The sequence below is a fragment of the Trachypithecus francoisi genome, unplaced genomic scaffold (assembly GCF_009764315.1).
Source record: "Trachypithecus francoisi isolate TF-2019V2 unplaced genomic scaffold, Tfra_2.0 Lachesis_group20, whole genome shotgun sequence".
Taxonomy (NCBI): Eukaryota; Metazoa; Chordata; class Mammalia; order Primates; family Cercopithecidae; genus Trachypithecus; species Trachypithecus francoisi.
Window position 1 is genome coordinate 51,653,235 of NW_022681466.1, and position 16,183 is coordinate 51,669,417.

The window sequence follows — 16,183 nt, forward strand, 5'->3', positions numbered from 1 at the left end:
TACAAGGTTACAAGCTGGAATTCTCAATACAGACTGCTTGGATTTGAATCTAGATTCTTCTGCTTCTTTGACCTTGGGCAAGACACCTAACATCTCTGTGCCTCACTTTCCTTATTTGTAAATAGCACCTTCCTTATTGTGATGATTCATTCAATACATTATAAGCCCCTAGAGTAGTCTCTGATACTTGATAAGCATTATACTCACAGAATTGGGAAGAGTAGTTTGAATCCCTTAAACCTATTGCCCTCTTAACTAGTTAACCCATGAACAATCACATTTCATTTGTAACCCTTCTCTCACTAATTATTTTGATACAAATACAAAACATTATATTATTTAATCTATTTTATTATATATCTATGACAATTTTTAAAATTCTTAGTGTTATATAATACTACTATTATTACAGCTAAAAAATGAACATTGAGCCTTTGTTTCACCAAAATACTCATTTGGTATTTGTCTCCCCAGTTGATTCATATGGTGTAATTGATTAATGCCGAGACCCGTTCAGTTGGGGAGACCCTAACCCAGCGGCACTAGAGGAATTAGAGACACACACACAGAAATATAGAGGTGTGAAGTGGGAAACCAAGGGTCTCATGGCCTTCAGAGCTGAGAGCCCCAAAGAGAGATTTACCCACATATTTATTAACAGCAAACCAGTCATTAGCATTGTTTCTATAGATATTAAATTAACTAAAAGTATCCCTTATGGGAAACGAAGGGATGGACCCAATTAAAGGAATAGGTTGGGCTAGTTAACTGCAGCAGGAGCATGTCCTTAAGGCACAGATTACTCATGCTGTTGTTTGTGGCTTAAGAATGCCTTTAAGTGGTTTTCCACCCTGGGTGGGCCAGGTGTTCCCTGCCCTCATTCCAGTAAACCCACAACCTCCAGTGTGGGCGTTAGGGCCATTATGAACATGTTACAGTGCTGCAGAGATTTTGTTTATGGCCAGTTTTGGGGCCAGTTTGTGGCCAGAATTTGGGGGGGGGGTGCTTGCTCCCAACATGTCCCCCTTCTTTGATTTGCAAAGATATACAAGCAAGGGCAGCTTTGTCACGGTGAGCTACTTCTTGGAGGAGTCGGGATCCACATCTGCCGACTATACAAACGACACAGATTAAAAGCACAATCATCATTGAAATTACAGAGCTTTCGAGTGTTTTATCCATTTTAATGGGTTACTAGCTGCTAATTTGTCTGCAGCTCCTTTAAGCACTCCAGTTCCTGGCATTAAGGTCAGGTGTGCCTGGAATGCTTTAAATATTTGTTCTTTTAATTTTGCTATATCCAAAAACAAGTTTGTAGAGTGTCCTTCTAGATGCTTTTTTATTCTTTCCCAAATTTTGATCTTATTAAGAGCATTTAATAGTTTCCACAAATTCTTATGTTTAGCTCCTATAATGGGCCATATCATTTGAGGTTGAGGTGCCACTATACCACCATGATTCCAGATCATAGGAACTCTTGCCATACTTCTTATCATTTCTACCGTCTGACCATTTTGTTCAGATCGTCTGAACATAGTGTGGCCGTGGCACGCAGACTGGGACGTGCAATTCAGGCTAAACATCCCCTTAGGGGACCAATTAATAATGAGTCCATAGGAATCGTCGTGCAGCACCTCTGCCTGTTCTGCAATGCAGTCTTCCTAAACAAGTACGTTCATTTTTTCTAACTGGGTCCAATCCTGTTTACAAATAGGTTTTTGAGGGTGGTATGCCTCAATTATAGGAGCAGATGTGTTATGGTGAATACTGAGATCAGAAAGCATGTGTAACTGTGTCATAGAGTGATTGCATCCAGGCATTATTGCCAGCCAAGATTGATAAATACGCCCAATAAGTGTAATTGTTCTCTGTGTCAGCCCTTATTGAAGGAATACTCACGGCAGTGGTGATAATTACTATCATAGCTACCATTAAATTATTCATTGTGACTGGTTGTCCCGCTTTCCTCAGGTTTTCTTCCACCATCTGTGACAGCTTCTTCATATGTCCCCAGGTGGGTGGCTGTGTTTGACAGGTGACATGACAGTTGGGGTCCTCTTCAGCATCAGCCTCGACATGGCTACAACCGGGGGGTCCTCAGCATCCTCCCAGAGTCTCTTCCTCGGCATCTGGCTCATAATAAGGTATCAGGTGTCTTGATGGTATCCAAATCAGCTGTTGATTTTGGCCTGGAGAAACACAAGCATAACCTCTACCCCAAGTTATTTTACCTATTTCCCAACTTTTTGTTATTGGATTCTCTATCAAACCAATAGTTTTGCTTCTGTCTTTGCAGCTGGTTTCTGTAGATGCTGTTCAGCTGCTGATAACATCTGGCCTTTGGGCAGGCTCAAGAAATTTAAAGTTAGTAATGCTAGATTCAGTTGCATTTGTGGGGTTCTGTATTCTCTGTCTCCCCCTTTCTGCTTTGCAACTGCTATTTAAGGGACAGATTCTTTCTTTCCACTATGGCTTGTCCTTGAGAATTGTATGGGATACCAGTAATGTGTTTAATATTCCACATAAAGAAAAATGTAGCTAGAGCTTGGCTAGTATAGCCTGGGGCATTATCTGTTTTAATAGAAGCTGGAATGCCCATCACCTCAAAACACTGCAAAAGGTGAAGTTTAACACAGGCAGAAGACTCTCCTGATTGGCATGTATCCCAGACAAAGTAAGAAAAATTGTCCACACATACATGTACATAAGCTAGTCTCCCAAACGAGGGAACATGTGTGACATCCATTTGCCAAAGAGAGTTAGATTCCAATCCTTGAGAATTAACTCCTCCTGTAAAAGATGAGGAATGTACCATTAGGCAAGTTGGGCATCGCTGGATAATAGCTTTACTTTAGTTTCCTTCCAGGTAATGCTGTATCTGCATTTGAGACTAGAGGCATTAACACGGGTTAAACTGTGAAAGTCTAGAATTAGATATTGCATTAGCAACTAGGCGGTCAGCCATTTGATTCCCTTCAGTCAAAGGTCCTGGAAGAGGTGTATGAGCCCTGATGTGAGCAATGTAACAAGGGTGCATTCTACTCCTAACTGCTGTTTGTAATTGGGTAAATAAAGTCATCAGTTGTTCATCTGTATGAAATCGTAACTGAGCATTTTCAGTTAACTGTGGGGAATGAACCACGTATGAAGAATCAGAAATCACATTAATAGGCATATCAAAAGCAGTCAATACCTCAATTACAGCTACAAGCTCCGCTTTTTGACCTGAAGTATAGGGCATCTGGAAAACTACTTTTTGAACCAAAATAAGAAGCTTTCTCATTACTAGACCCATCTGTAAAACAATGAAAACACTTAGCAGGCTGCAGGTTGTTTACTTCAGGAATTGTAAATGCAAACCATTTACAGTCTTGCTCAACTAAAGGGATAGTAAAGAAACAGTCTTTTAAATCTGTGACTATTAAAGGCCAACTTTTTGGAATTATAGCAGGAGAAGGCAGTCCTGGCTGTAATGCTCCCATAGGTTGTATAACTGAATTGATGGCTCTTAAATCAGTTAACATTCTCCATTTACCTGATTTTTTTCTTAATTACGAAAACTGGAGAATTCCAAAGGGAAAATGTTGGAGCTATGTGCCCATTTTCTAATTGTTCAGTAACTAATTTCTCTAAAGCCTCCAGTTTCTCTTTACTTAGTGGCCATTGTTCTATCCAAATTGGCTTATCTGTTAACCATTTTAAAGGTATAGGTTCTGGAGGCTTAACAATGGCTGCCATCAAAAATGATATCCTAATCTTTGGCAGGAACTTTTTAAACCTTGCAAATTTTTTTTCTAGTCCCATACCAGGGACATACCCCATTTCATGCATCATATGTTGATTTTGAGGGCTATATAATTGTTCTGGAAATAGAATTTGTGCTCCCCATTGGTGTAAGAAATCTCTTCCCCATAAATTTATAGGTACAGAAGTTATAATTGGTTGAATAGTCCCAGGTTGGCCATCAGTCCCTTCACAATGCAAAATATAATTACTTTGATATACTTCGGCGGCTTCACCAACTCCAACTATGTTAAATTGAGCAGGTTGAATTGGCCACGTGGATGGCCAGTGCTGTAGAGAAATGATTGAAATGTCCACTCCTGTATCTACCAAACCTTTAAATTTCTTTCCCTGAATAGTTATTTCACAGGTAGGGCGTTTATCAGTAATTTGATTTACCCAATAAGCTGCTTTGCCTTGTGGCGGAGGACAGACAAGACTTAGAGTAACATTGATTAGCCCAATGTTTTCCTTTTTCACATTTTGGACATATTTCAGGATCAGCAGTTTTCTTTTTTCCCCTATCTGGCAGCCTGACTTGCTGATTTTTTCTACATTCTTTTTTAGTATGACCATGCTTCCCACAGTTAAAACAAGCTCCAGGAAATGGAGTATTTCCTTTATCCACTCTCGGTCCTGCCATTGCCTGTGCCAACAAAGTAGCTTTATGCAGATTACCTCCAATACCATCACAGTCCTTGATATAATCAACTACATGTGCTTTCCCTCTGATAGGTCACAGAGCAGCCTGGCAATTGGGATTAGCATTGTCGAAAGCTAGTAACTGCAACACTATATCCTGAGCAGCCAAATCTGCAATCATCTTTTTAAGAGACTCCTGTAACTGAGCTGTGAAATCAACGTATAGTTCTCTTGGTCCCTGTTCCCTGTTTTATAGCACTAAAGGAAGTGGTATTGTTCTCCACCTGAAGTGATTTTTTCCCAAGCTCTAATGCGCACACTCTGCTAAGCTGTTCTGTGGCATCATCCTGCATGACCAGTTGTGCATCTAAACCAGCCCAGCCGCCAACCCCCAAAAGTTGGTCTGCAGTTATATTAATTTGAGGTTGGGCCTGGGCATTGTGAGCAGCCTGAATGTAAGCTTCATTTGTGTACCAAGTTTTACATTGTAAGAACTGAGCAGGAGTTAGACAAGCTCAAGTAAGAGCGTCCCAGTCAGTAGGTATCATCTGACTGGAAACAGCAACATTCTTTAACAGTCCCAATACAAAAGGAGAACCTGGTCCATAATGATTTATAGCTTATTTAAATTCTTTGAGTAATTTAAAAGGAAAAGGCTCAAATGTAACTGTAATATTTCCCTGTTGATCTGGGGGGTGTATTCTAACAGGGAATTGCCAAGCCTCTAAATCACCCTCTCGTCTAGCTTGCTGAATTCCTGCTTGAATAGAACTAAGAGCAGTTGCTCGAGGTGCTGCTCAAACAGTCACTGGGGCAACTACTTTTCACCCAGTGTCCTCCAGAAAAGAAAGATCTGGAGGGTCTTTTTCTTCAAAATAATATTGAAGGGGTGCAGAAGGGTAGGGATGAACCTCTCCCTCCTTTGCCGCTTTAGCTTTAACTGGCAAATAAACATGCTCTGTAACCTCTTCTGTTACTTCACCATACTCTCCTTCCTCCTCATCATCAGTGTGAAAAAGTTCCAACGTGAAACGAACCAGACCCCACACTTGTCCCATTGTTACCCTGACGCTTCTGAGCTCCCCTTCTTACTCACCACGGGGATTGCTTTAAGAGTACTCGGGTGTCCTCCAACTTAGTTTTTCCATTCCAACCATCGCTCCAGCAACCCTTCGACCTGGATTCAAGCCCCCACGAGTGGACGCCACTTGCCCAGACCAGTTCGGTCAGAGAGACCCTAACTCAGCAGCGCTAGAGGAATTAAAGACACACACACAGAAATATAGAGGTGTGAAGTGGGAAATCAGGGGTCTCACAGCCTTCAGAGCTGAGACCCCCGAACAGAGATTTACCCACATATTTATTAACAGCAAACCAGTCATTGGTGTTGTTTCTATAGATATTAAATTAACTAAAAGTATCCCTTATGGGAAACGAAGGGATGGTCTGAATTAAAGGAATAGGTTGGGCAAGTTAACTGCAGCAGGAGCTTATCATTAAGGCACAGACGGCTCATGCTGTTGTTTGTGGCTTACGACTGCCTTTAAGCGGTTTTCCACCCTGGGCAGGCCAGGTGTTCCTTGCCCTCATTCCAGTAAACCCACAACCTTCCAGCGTGGGCATTAGGGCCATTATGAACATGTTACAGTGCTGCAGAGATTTTGTTTATGGCCAGTTTTGGGGCCAGTTTATGGCCAGATTTTGGGGGACTTGCTCCCAACAGGTTAATATGCCTCTTAGGTCACTTTTAATGTAGAAGTTTCCCCTCTTTCTTTTACTGCTTTGTAACTGTTTATTAAAGAAACCAGGTTATTGGTACTTTAGAGCTATGTTGTCTAATACAGAAGCCACTAGCCACATGTGACAGTGGACCACCTGAAACATGACTAGTCCGAATTGAGATGGTCTCTCAATTTAAAACACACACCAGATTTCAAAGACAGTATGATAAGATAACGTAAACTATCTCATTAAGAGTTTTTATATGGATGCATTTTGAAATAACATTTTATATATTTGGATTAAATAAAACATTATTAAAACTAATTTTACTTGTTTCTTTTTGTTTTTAATGTGGCTACTAGAAAATATAAAATCACCTATATGGCTTGCTTTATATTTTTATTGGACAGCATTAATTTAGAATTTCACAAGATATGGATTTTACTGATTACATCCCCATGGAATTATTTAACATGCCCCTCTGCCCCATCTGTATTGCCTTTAAATTGTTAGTTAGATCCTTGATCAGATTCAGAGTTTGATGTTTTTTTGTTTGTTTGTTTTTTTTAAACAGGGTCTCTGTTGACCTCCTGGGCTCAAGGGCTCCTCCCACATAAGCCTCCCAAGTAGTCGGGACCACAGGCACGCACCACCACATCCAGCTAATTTATTCTATTTTATTTTTTGTGGAGATGGGATCTTCCTGTGTTGCCTAGACTGGTCTTGAACTCCTGGGCTCAAATGACCCTCCTGTCTTGGCCTCACAAAGTGCTGGGATTACAGATGTGAGTTACTGTACCCAGCTGAGATTTTGATTTCTTAAAATATTTTCAGCAATGTCATTTCATATTGCTGGTACATACCACCAGAAGATGTACACTATCAAACTGAGGCCTTTCTTTTATGTTAGCAGCTGCTGATGATTCCTTAATTCATTAGAAGTTGCAAATTGTGATGTTCTAACTCTTTTGTTCCTTCTTCATTTGTTAGCTAGAGTACTTCCATAAAGAGAAACCTTCCCTCATCAACTACTTAATTATGTTTGATTATAATACAAACTATGTATACTTTGCATAGGTAAGAAAGGATGAAAGTTTGATTCTTTCTCTTTACTTACCGGTCTCCAGGTATTCTCCAAAAATGATAGATGAGATTTTTAAAATAATGTGTCATGAATATAACTGTATTAGCTATTTTTGAAATCCATTGCAATTATTATCCTTATTGATGCTCAAATTGTCACATCAGTCGCCAGTGGAAGCCTCTTCAAGTTGTTTCCTGTGTCTTAGATATGACCCTAGTAGTCTTTGATAGCTTCCTTGCTTTTTGATGTGTCAGGGTGTTCTAGGCCCTGGTTCCTTTTAGGTGGAAGTAATATTTAGAGCCTACAGTCTGGTTTGCATAGTGCCATCTTATTAGTTATGGTTTCTGGGCCTTTTCAATGGCTGAAGCTAGGAAATATTTTTTTCCCCTTAAAATGCTTCATGAATCTCTAGTGATACTTCCTATTCAGATTCATAACTATGGAGTTTTTAACCTAATCTTATCAATATTACATTACTGTCTTCTTTCTCCCATGCCAAATGTATTAGTTCTCAATGGCATCAGTAGGCTGATTTGCTTTATCCAGCACTACACACACAACAGTTACATAATAGCATGTCTGTCACTGTAATTAATATGATTATTTACTGAAAATATTTTGGTTTTGTTTTTATTTTGCAGTTATTTTTCTCAGGGTGTATCTTGTGAGGTATATACAGAAAAATTACTCTATTAAAATCACTCAAAATAGTTCCTCTCTAATAAATAGCTACCACCTGGTTTCATGTTACTCTTAATTTTTAGGGATTTTTAAAATTTTTTTATTTTATTTATAATATAAAGTATTTAAATGGTCCAAAAGTCAAATCTACAAAACAAATAGCCAAAGGAGTCTAGCCTTCATTCCAGTCCTCTCTACTCCCTCTTTTCTCCAATAGGTAACCATTAAAAGTGTTTATGGCCTAGTCTTCCATTTTTTAATATGTGTACATATCCTGACCAAAGAACTTCCCCAAAGTTCCTTGATTTTTTATGTTTCTTTTTCAAAGAGAAAGCTTATAGTAATCTATATCCATAATGCAAATGATAAAATATATCTTTTAGTAAGTCATAGTCTATAGATTAGAACTGAAAGAAAATTGGTATTTTAGATAAGCCAGGATTTTAAGGAAGAAAGATGATTTGGGTAGAAACTGCTCGCTGTTATCAAATATTTTAAATACTTTCTAGGGAAGGAGGAAACCATGCTGTTTGACTCCAGATAATATAGTGGAGCCAATATTTATAATTTATAGGAAGCCAGACTTGGTCTGAAAAGAAATTCTGCTATCAGATGAAACTCTGAAGATTATATAGGCAGCATATTATGGTTTCAAGTTCTTGTCACTGGAGAGATTTATACATCCTCTAAGGGATGAACTGGTTGACCTACATAATCATTTGGTGATTCTGGTTTCTGGGGCTCTTCCCCAGTTTTTTATGTATAATTCTGCCTAACAAGTCTAATTGTATAGTCTCTAAATGATCACAGTGTAATTGTTTTAGGAATCAGTGACATTTAAGGATGTAGCTATAGACTTCACATTGGAGGAGTGGAGATTGATGGACCCTACACAGAGGAACCTGCACAAGGATGTGATGCTAGAGAATTACAGGAATCTGGTCTCCCTGGGTAAGGATAACTTCTCTTCTGTGTTGATTGATCTGCCCATTTGACCGGGTTTGCCAAAGATAAAAGGCCTCTAAAGTATTTAACTGAAGTACTTGATCTTAGGGGCACATTGTTGGGTTATGCTATTCCTCACTCTTAACTACATGATCTGCCCATTGTAGAGTAAGAAACATACTTCTCTGGAATCTTGGAGATTGTTGACAACCCCACAGATTTTGGACTGAAGTATTTTCTAGTCACTTCCTTAAATGGAAGTTATCAGTACCTCTAGAAGAAAGAAACAAATGTATTCAATTTCTTTCTAACTCACTAGATTATTCCCATAATCTGTTATCCCACCAAACCAGAATTATAGTGTTGAGCTCCTTTGGGATGTCTTTGTAATTGTCTAAAACATCACTGTACAATATGGCAGGTACTAGTCACTTGTGCCTTTTTTTTTTTTTTTTTTTTTTTTGAGATGGAGTCTCACTCAGTCGCCCAGGCTGGAGTGCAGTGGCGGGATCTCAGCTTACTGCAAGCTCCGCCTCCCAGGTTCACGCCATTCTCCTGCCTCAGCCTCCCAAGTAACTGGGACTACAGGCGCCCGCCGCCACGCCTGGCTAATTTTTTGCATTTTTAGTAGAGATGAGATTTCACCGTGTTAGACAGGATGGTCTCAATCTCCTGACCTCGTGATACGCCCGCCTCGGCTTCCCAAAGTGCTGGGATTACAGGCATGAACCACCGCGCCCGGCCTCACTTGTGCCTTTTGAGCACTTGAAATTTGACTAGTCCATCTGAAGAACTGAATTTTAGATTTTACTTAATTTTATTTAATTTAAATTCAAATTTAAATAGCCATATGTGACAACTGGCAACTGTATTGGACAGTGCAGCTCTAGAACTTCCTGTAATGGTCATTCTGCACGGAAGATTAAGAACTGAGACTGAATTTGGCAGGAGTTCTTGCTCATGGCTCCAATCAAATCCTATTTATTTTTCTCTGGACAGGGCTTGCAGTTTCCAAACCAGACATGATATCTCATTTGGAGAATGGGAAAGGACCATGGGTGACAATGAGAGAAATTTCAAGAATTCCCTATCCTGGTGAGTTAAACAGAACCAAGAAGATGGGATTTATTTGAAGTAACAGACTATAGGGGGATGTTCAACACAACATCTGAAAAAATTTTAGAGATATATTTGTTCAAAGCTGTCTCAGAGGAAGAGATCCCCTATCTCGCTGCCTGTCTCTCTCACCCCCATCTTCTCTTATCTTCTCTCTCTGTCCTCCACTTTGGGGAACCATCTCATCCTATTCTGCTTTCCTAGGGACATGCTTTTCATAATTATTATTTTATTCTTCATTCAGACATACACAAAATATCCCTTTCAGGTCTATCTTCTCCAGTTAACTTTATGTTTCTCATTTGTTTCACCATTATCTGACATTTCTTCCTTCATTTACCTGAAAATGCTTTCATAAGGGTCCCCACTGATTTCTCTTAAGGCAAACTTATTTACTCATTATTTAGTTTTCTTCACCTGCAAGGCTGCAGAAACTTTGGAGGAACCCACCACCTGTCCTCCAGGTTCTTAACTAATTGAGAATACAAACAAGAAATCAGTTGAGAATCAAAATATGGTATTGATGTTTTTAATCAATATTATACATCTATATGCTGTGAACTGGCTTAGGTACAAGGGCTACAGAACCTAATAAAATGGACCAGGTCCCCGCCTTCATGAAGATTAAATTTTGAGAAACAGAAATTTGGCAAATAAATAAAAACAAACTAAATGGTGGTTGCCATACCTCGCAGCTATGAGATAAATTGGAGGATAAGAAAGAGTAACTGGGGTGGGATGAGGACACCTGCTTCAAACAGGGTAGTCAGGGGAGCTTCTGAAGAGGTGACATTTGAGCTGAGACCTGAAGGGTCAGAAGAAGCAGCCAGGGAGGGGAAGAGAGGGAAGTATTCCAGGCTAGGGAACAACAATGCAAAGGATCTGATACAGCAAAGAAGGCCATGTGTTCTGGAAATCAAAAGGAAGCTGCTGTGACTAAAGTGAGCGAAAACTGGTACAGAATAAGATTAGAGATGTAGGAGCCTGCCTGTGCAGGGCTTTGTAGATGATCTAAGTGAGTTCCAAAGCATGGAGAGATTTTACTGCAGGGTTTTTAGAAAATAACCCTGTTTATAGAGATTGAACTTGAGGCATAAAACAGGCAGTAAGTTAAAAGGTTGTTACAATAGTCTATCCAGGAGATGAGAGGAACTTTGGGTGATGGTAGTGGAGATGGAAAGAAATAAATAGATTCTGATTCATTTTATTATGATACCATGAACAACCCACACATGCATTACATATTTTTATATATCAGATATTATTTATGCTTAAAAGATTGAGTGAAAAGTAGACATTAGAGATAGTTTTAGATAACTTTTTAGAAAGGGACTTTTTTTTCCCCTGTGAAGAGGGAAAGAGAAATGGAGCAGTGGCTAAAGGAAAGAATGGAGTTAAGAAAAAACACTTGTTTTATTTTTGAGATGGGAGCTGCTATGACATGTTTGAGTGCTGATAGGATCGCCTTAATGGAGAGAGCGACATTGATGTTGCAAGACAAAGATGAAGGACTAAAGTGTTTGACAGGGTTAAAGGAGATAAAATCTAGAATGGAAAGGGGGATTTACCTTTAATAGGTGGAGAGGTCACCTCCTGTGTTGTAATACTGAGAAAGGTGGAGAAGATGGGTGCACCTGCAGGTCAGTTGAGGGCAGGAAGATTGAGGCCGCTATTATGATAGCTGCCATATTTTCTAAAATGTGAGGCAAGATCATCAGCTTATGGTGAGGGAAGAAAAAGTTGTGAGAGAGGGAAAGTTATTTTTTATGGTAGTGGAATTCACCAGGGAAGCCATCTTGGCCTGAAGCTTTTATTGGGAAAAGTGTTTAATTATAGTTTGTATACTTTCAGTACTTAGGACTGTTCATATTTCCTATTTCTTTTTGTTTTAGTTTAGCAAATTATGTTTAGGGATTGTTCTGTTTAATTTTTAAATTTATTGGCATACTATCCTCTGCTTATCATTTAAATGTTTATACGGATCTGAAGTGATGTGCCACTTCTTATTCCTGATACTGGTTTTTTGTATTTTCTTTATTTTATCTTACTCAGTCTTGCTAGAGTTTATCAATCTTACTTGACTTTTTTTTTCCTTGAGACAAGGTCTGATTCTGTCACCCAGGCTGGAATGCAGTGGCATGATCATAGCTCACTGCAGCCTCGAACTCCTGGGCTCAAGTGATCCTCCTGCCTCATCCTCCTACATAGCTGGGATTAGAGGCACACACCATCACCTAAGATTTTTATGTTTTATAGAGGGGTCTCACTATGTTGACCAAGATGTTCTCGAACTCCTGGGCTCAAGCTGTCCTCCCACCTCGGCCTCCCAAATTGCTGGGATTTCAGATGTGAGCCACCATGCATGACATTACTTGGCTTTTAAAAACAGTACTGTTTTTAGTCCTTTTTTTGTATGTTTGAGTTTTATTGCTTTCTGTTCTTTATTATTTTATTACATTCTTAGAGCTTAATTTGTGGATCTTTTCTAACCTCTTGAATTAGATACTTGTATCATTGATTTTCAGCTGTTCTTTTCTAATTGTTTAGGGCTATCAGAACTATATCACACTTTTTTATGTAGCATCTTCATAATTTTTTAGTGGAAAATATTTTATATTTCTATTGTGATATCTTTTATCCTTCAGTTATTTTTAAATGTTTTTCTTAATTTTATGCCATTTGGGAATTTTCTAGCAATCTTGTTAACTTTAATTCTATTATGGTCAGACAAGATGCTCTGAATTATGTCAGTCTTTGCAGAATTTTGTAAGCATTTTGTGCTCTTGAAAAAAATGTATAGCCTATACGTATTAAGTGTAATTTCTAGATGTGTCAGGAGATTAAGTTTGTTAATTACATTGTTAAAATCTGTACTTATAGCTTACTCTATCAGTTGAGAAAGATTTTTTAAAGTCTGCTAGTGAGACTATATATTTGTTTCCAATTTCGTTCATTTAATTTTTTTTTCTGTATTTGAAGCTGTGTTATTATGTAAATACAAAGTTATAATTGTTATCTTTGTGGTAAATTGGCTTTTGTCATTATGAAGTATCTCATTTCTTAATGGTTTTTGTCTTAAAGTCTGTTTTGTGTGATGTTAATATTACTACAGCATCTTTCTTTTGGTTGTTGTTTGTATGGTATATCTTTTTTCATCTGCTCACTTTCACCTTCTGTGCATTCTTGTACTGTTTGTCTTTATTTTATAAGTAGTATGTTATTAATTTTTTTTTTTTGAGACTCAGTTTCGCTCTTGTCGCCCAGGCTGGAGTGCAATGGCGCAATCTCAGCTCACCGCAAACTCTGCCTCCTGGGTTCAAGCGATTCTCCTGCCTCAGCCTCCCAAGTAGCTGGGATTACAGGCATCTGCCACCACGTCCAGCTAACTTTTGTATTTTTGGTAGAGACGGGGTTTTACCATGTTGGCCAGGTTGGTCTCGATCTCTTGACCTCAAGTGATCCACCCGCCTTGGCCTCCCAAAGTACTGGGATTACAGGTGTGAGCCACTGCGCCTGGCCTATTGTTAATATTTTAACCAATCTGACAGTTCCTGTCTTTTGGAGTGTTCAGTCTATTTATACATAGTACATTTACATTTACTGTGAAAGCATTTTGCCCATTCTGTATTCTTTTTCTTTCCATTCATGCCTTTCTTTAGATTTATCGCCTTTTGTTGTTCTGTTTGCCCTCTCTGATCACTTGGTAATCATAACATTTTAAATTATTTGTTCAGTGATTAACCCTGAGATGAAAATCTACATCCGTGATTCAATAGTTATATATAGGTTTTTCCCTCTTCCCAAGCAATAAAAGGATCTTAGAACAGCTTATTCCATTTAACCTCACATATATTATTGAAATTATATATTTTAATTCTATATATGTTGAATCATGTAAAATATTATTATGCTTTATGCAGTCAATGTTCATTTAAACTTACTCACATTTTTGCCTTTCCTTTCTCTTTGTTTTTTTCAATGCTGAGCTTGTATCTGAGATTATTTTTCTTCTGCCTAAAAAACACTCTTTAATATTTCCTTTTACTCAGATATACTTGTGCCATATTCTCTTTTGTTTTTCTGTTTTTTTTTTCCTTTGAGATGGAGTTTTGCTTTTGTTGCCCAGGCTGGAGTACAATGCACGATCTTGGCTCACTACAACCTCCATCTCCCAGGTTGAAGCAATTCTCTATCCTCAGCTTCCCGAGTAGCTGGGATTGCAAGCATATGCCACCATGCCAGGCTAATTTTGTATTTTTAGTAGAGACGGGGTTTCTCCATGTTGGTCAGGCCAGTCTCGAACTCCTAGCCTCATGAGATCTGCCTGCTTCGGCCTCCCAAAGTGCTGGGATTACAGGCATTAGCCACCATGCCTAGCCTCTTCTCTTTTTTTTCTAAAAATATTTTCATTTGACCTTCATTTTGGGAAGATACTTTTGGTAAGCTTGGAATTTTAGATTGGCAGTTACATTCTTTCAGCATTTCAAAGGTATCATTTATTGTTTTCTGTCTTATGTAGAACCTGTTGAGAAGTGAACCATCTGTCTAAACTTTTATATAAAAGGCAAGGCAGCAACATTTTCAGCTTTGCTGGATCATAAGGACTCTCTGCTGCAACTACTCCACTCTGCCATTTTAGCACCAAGGAATCCATAGGCAACACATTAACCAAGTAGTGTGGTTGTGCTCCACTAAAACTTCACTTATGGACTCTGAAATTTGAATTTCATACATTTTTAATGTGTCACAATATCATTCTTTTCATATATTTTTCAACCACTTTAAATGTAAAATTTAGCCAGGCGTGATGGCTCATGCTTGTAATCCCAGCACTTTGGGAGGCCAAGGCAGGCAGATCACTTGAGGCCAGGAGTTTGAGACCAGCCTGAGCAACTTGGTGAAACCCCGTCTCTACTAAAAATACAAAGTTTAGCTAGGCATGGTGGCACTGCCCTGTAATCCCAGCTACTCAGAAGGCAGAGGCACAAGAATCACTTGAACCCAGGAGGTGGAGGTTGCAGTGAGCTGAGATTGCCCACTGCACTCCAGCCGGGGTGACAGAGTAAGACTCAGTCTCAAAATAAGTAAGTAAATAAATAAATAAATAAAATATAAAAAATCATTCTTATCTTGCTGGCTATACAGAAATAGACGGTGGGCCAAATTGGTTATAATTTGTAACCTCTGATCTAATTGTTGCTCGTTAAAGGACATCTGTCTTTGACCAGGTGTTGGGAGGCCGAGGTGGGTGGATCACTTGGGGTCAGGCGTTCAAGACGAGCCTGGGAAACATGGCAAAATCTCATCTCTACTAAAAATACAAAAATTAGCCGGGCGTTGTAGCACACACCTGTAATCCTATCCACTGCACTCCAACCTGGGCAACAGAGCAAGACTCTGTTTTTTTTAAAAAAAAAAAAAAAAAACGGATATCTGTCTCTTTTTTTTTTTTTTTTTTTTGAGATGGAGTCATGCTCTGTCGCTCAGGCTGGAGTGCAGTGGCGTGATCTCAGCTCACATAAACTCTGCCTCCCAGGTTCAAGTGATTCTCCTGCCTCAGCCTCCTGAGTAGCTGGGACTACAGGCACCCACCACCACGCTCAGCTAATTTTTGTATTTTTGATAGAGACAGGGTCTCACTGTATTGGCCAGGCTGGTCTCGAACTCCTGACCTCAGGTGATCCGCCCACCTTGGCCTCCCAAAGTGCTGGGATTACAGGCATAAGCCACCGTTCCTGGCCCTATCTCTCTTTTTTTGGCTGCTTTTAAGAGTTTAGTTTTCAATGGTTTTACTACTGTGTACTTTAGTATAGTTTTCTTCATATTTCTCATGCTGAAGATTCATTTGGCTTCTATGATTTGTGACTTGATTTTTTTTTAATCTGTTGTGGAAAATTCTAATACATTATTTCTTTGACTTAGCTTCTGTCCATTCTCTCTCACTTCTCTTTTTAACCTTCTAGGACTCTGGTTACATCTGTGATAGACCTTTTCACCCTATCCTGGATGTCTCTTCTTCTTTTCTAATGTTTGCAAGTTTTTCATCATTTTTCTACTTTCCAACTTCATATTCTTTTGGCCTTTTACATTTATTATTAGTTTCTGAATTCCAAATTGATGCTACAGATGTTTTCTATAGCTTTTCTTCTTCTTTTATTTTATTTATTTATTTGAGATGGAGTGTCGGTCTGTCGCCCAGGCTGGAGTGCA

At 38.9% G+C, this 16,183-nt stretch overlaps 1 protein-coding gene across 1 annotated transcript in view; it reads left to right on the forward strand.

The window, feature by feature from the left end:
- ZNF624 (zinc finger protein 624) overlaps positions 1–16,183 on the forward strand; it is a 52,509-nt gene that overhangs the window by 28,312 nt on the left and 8,014 nt on the right. Inside the window, exons 4-5 of the mRNA XM_033181741.1 lie at positions 8,737–8,863; positions 9,857–9,952. Coding sequence (XP_033037632.1) covers positions 8,737–8,863; positions 9,857–9,952 — 223 coding nt within the window. The remainder of the gene's footprint in view (positions 1–8,736; positions 8,864–9,856; positions 9,953–16,183) is intronic.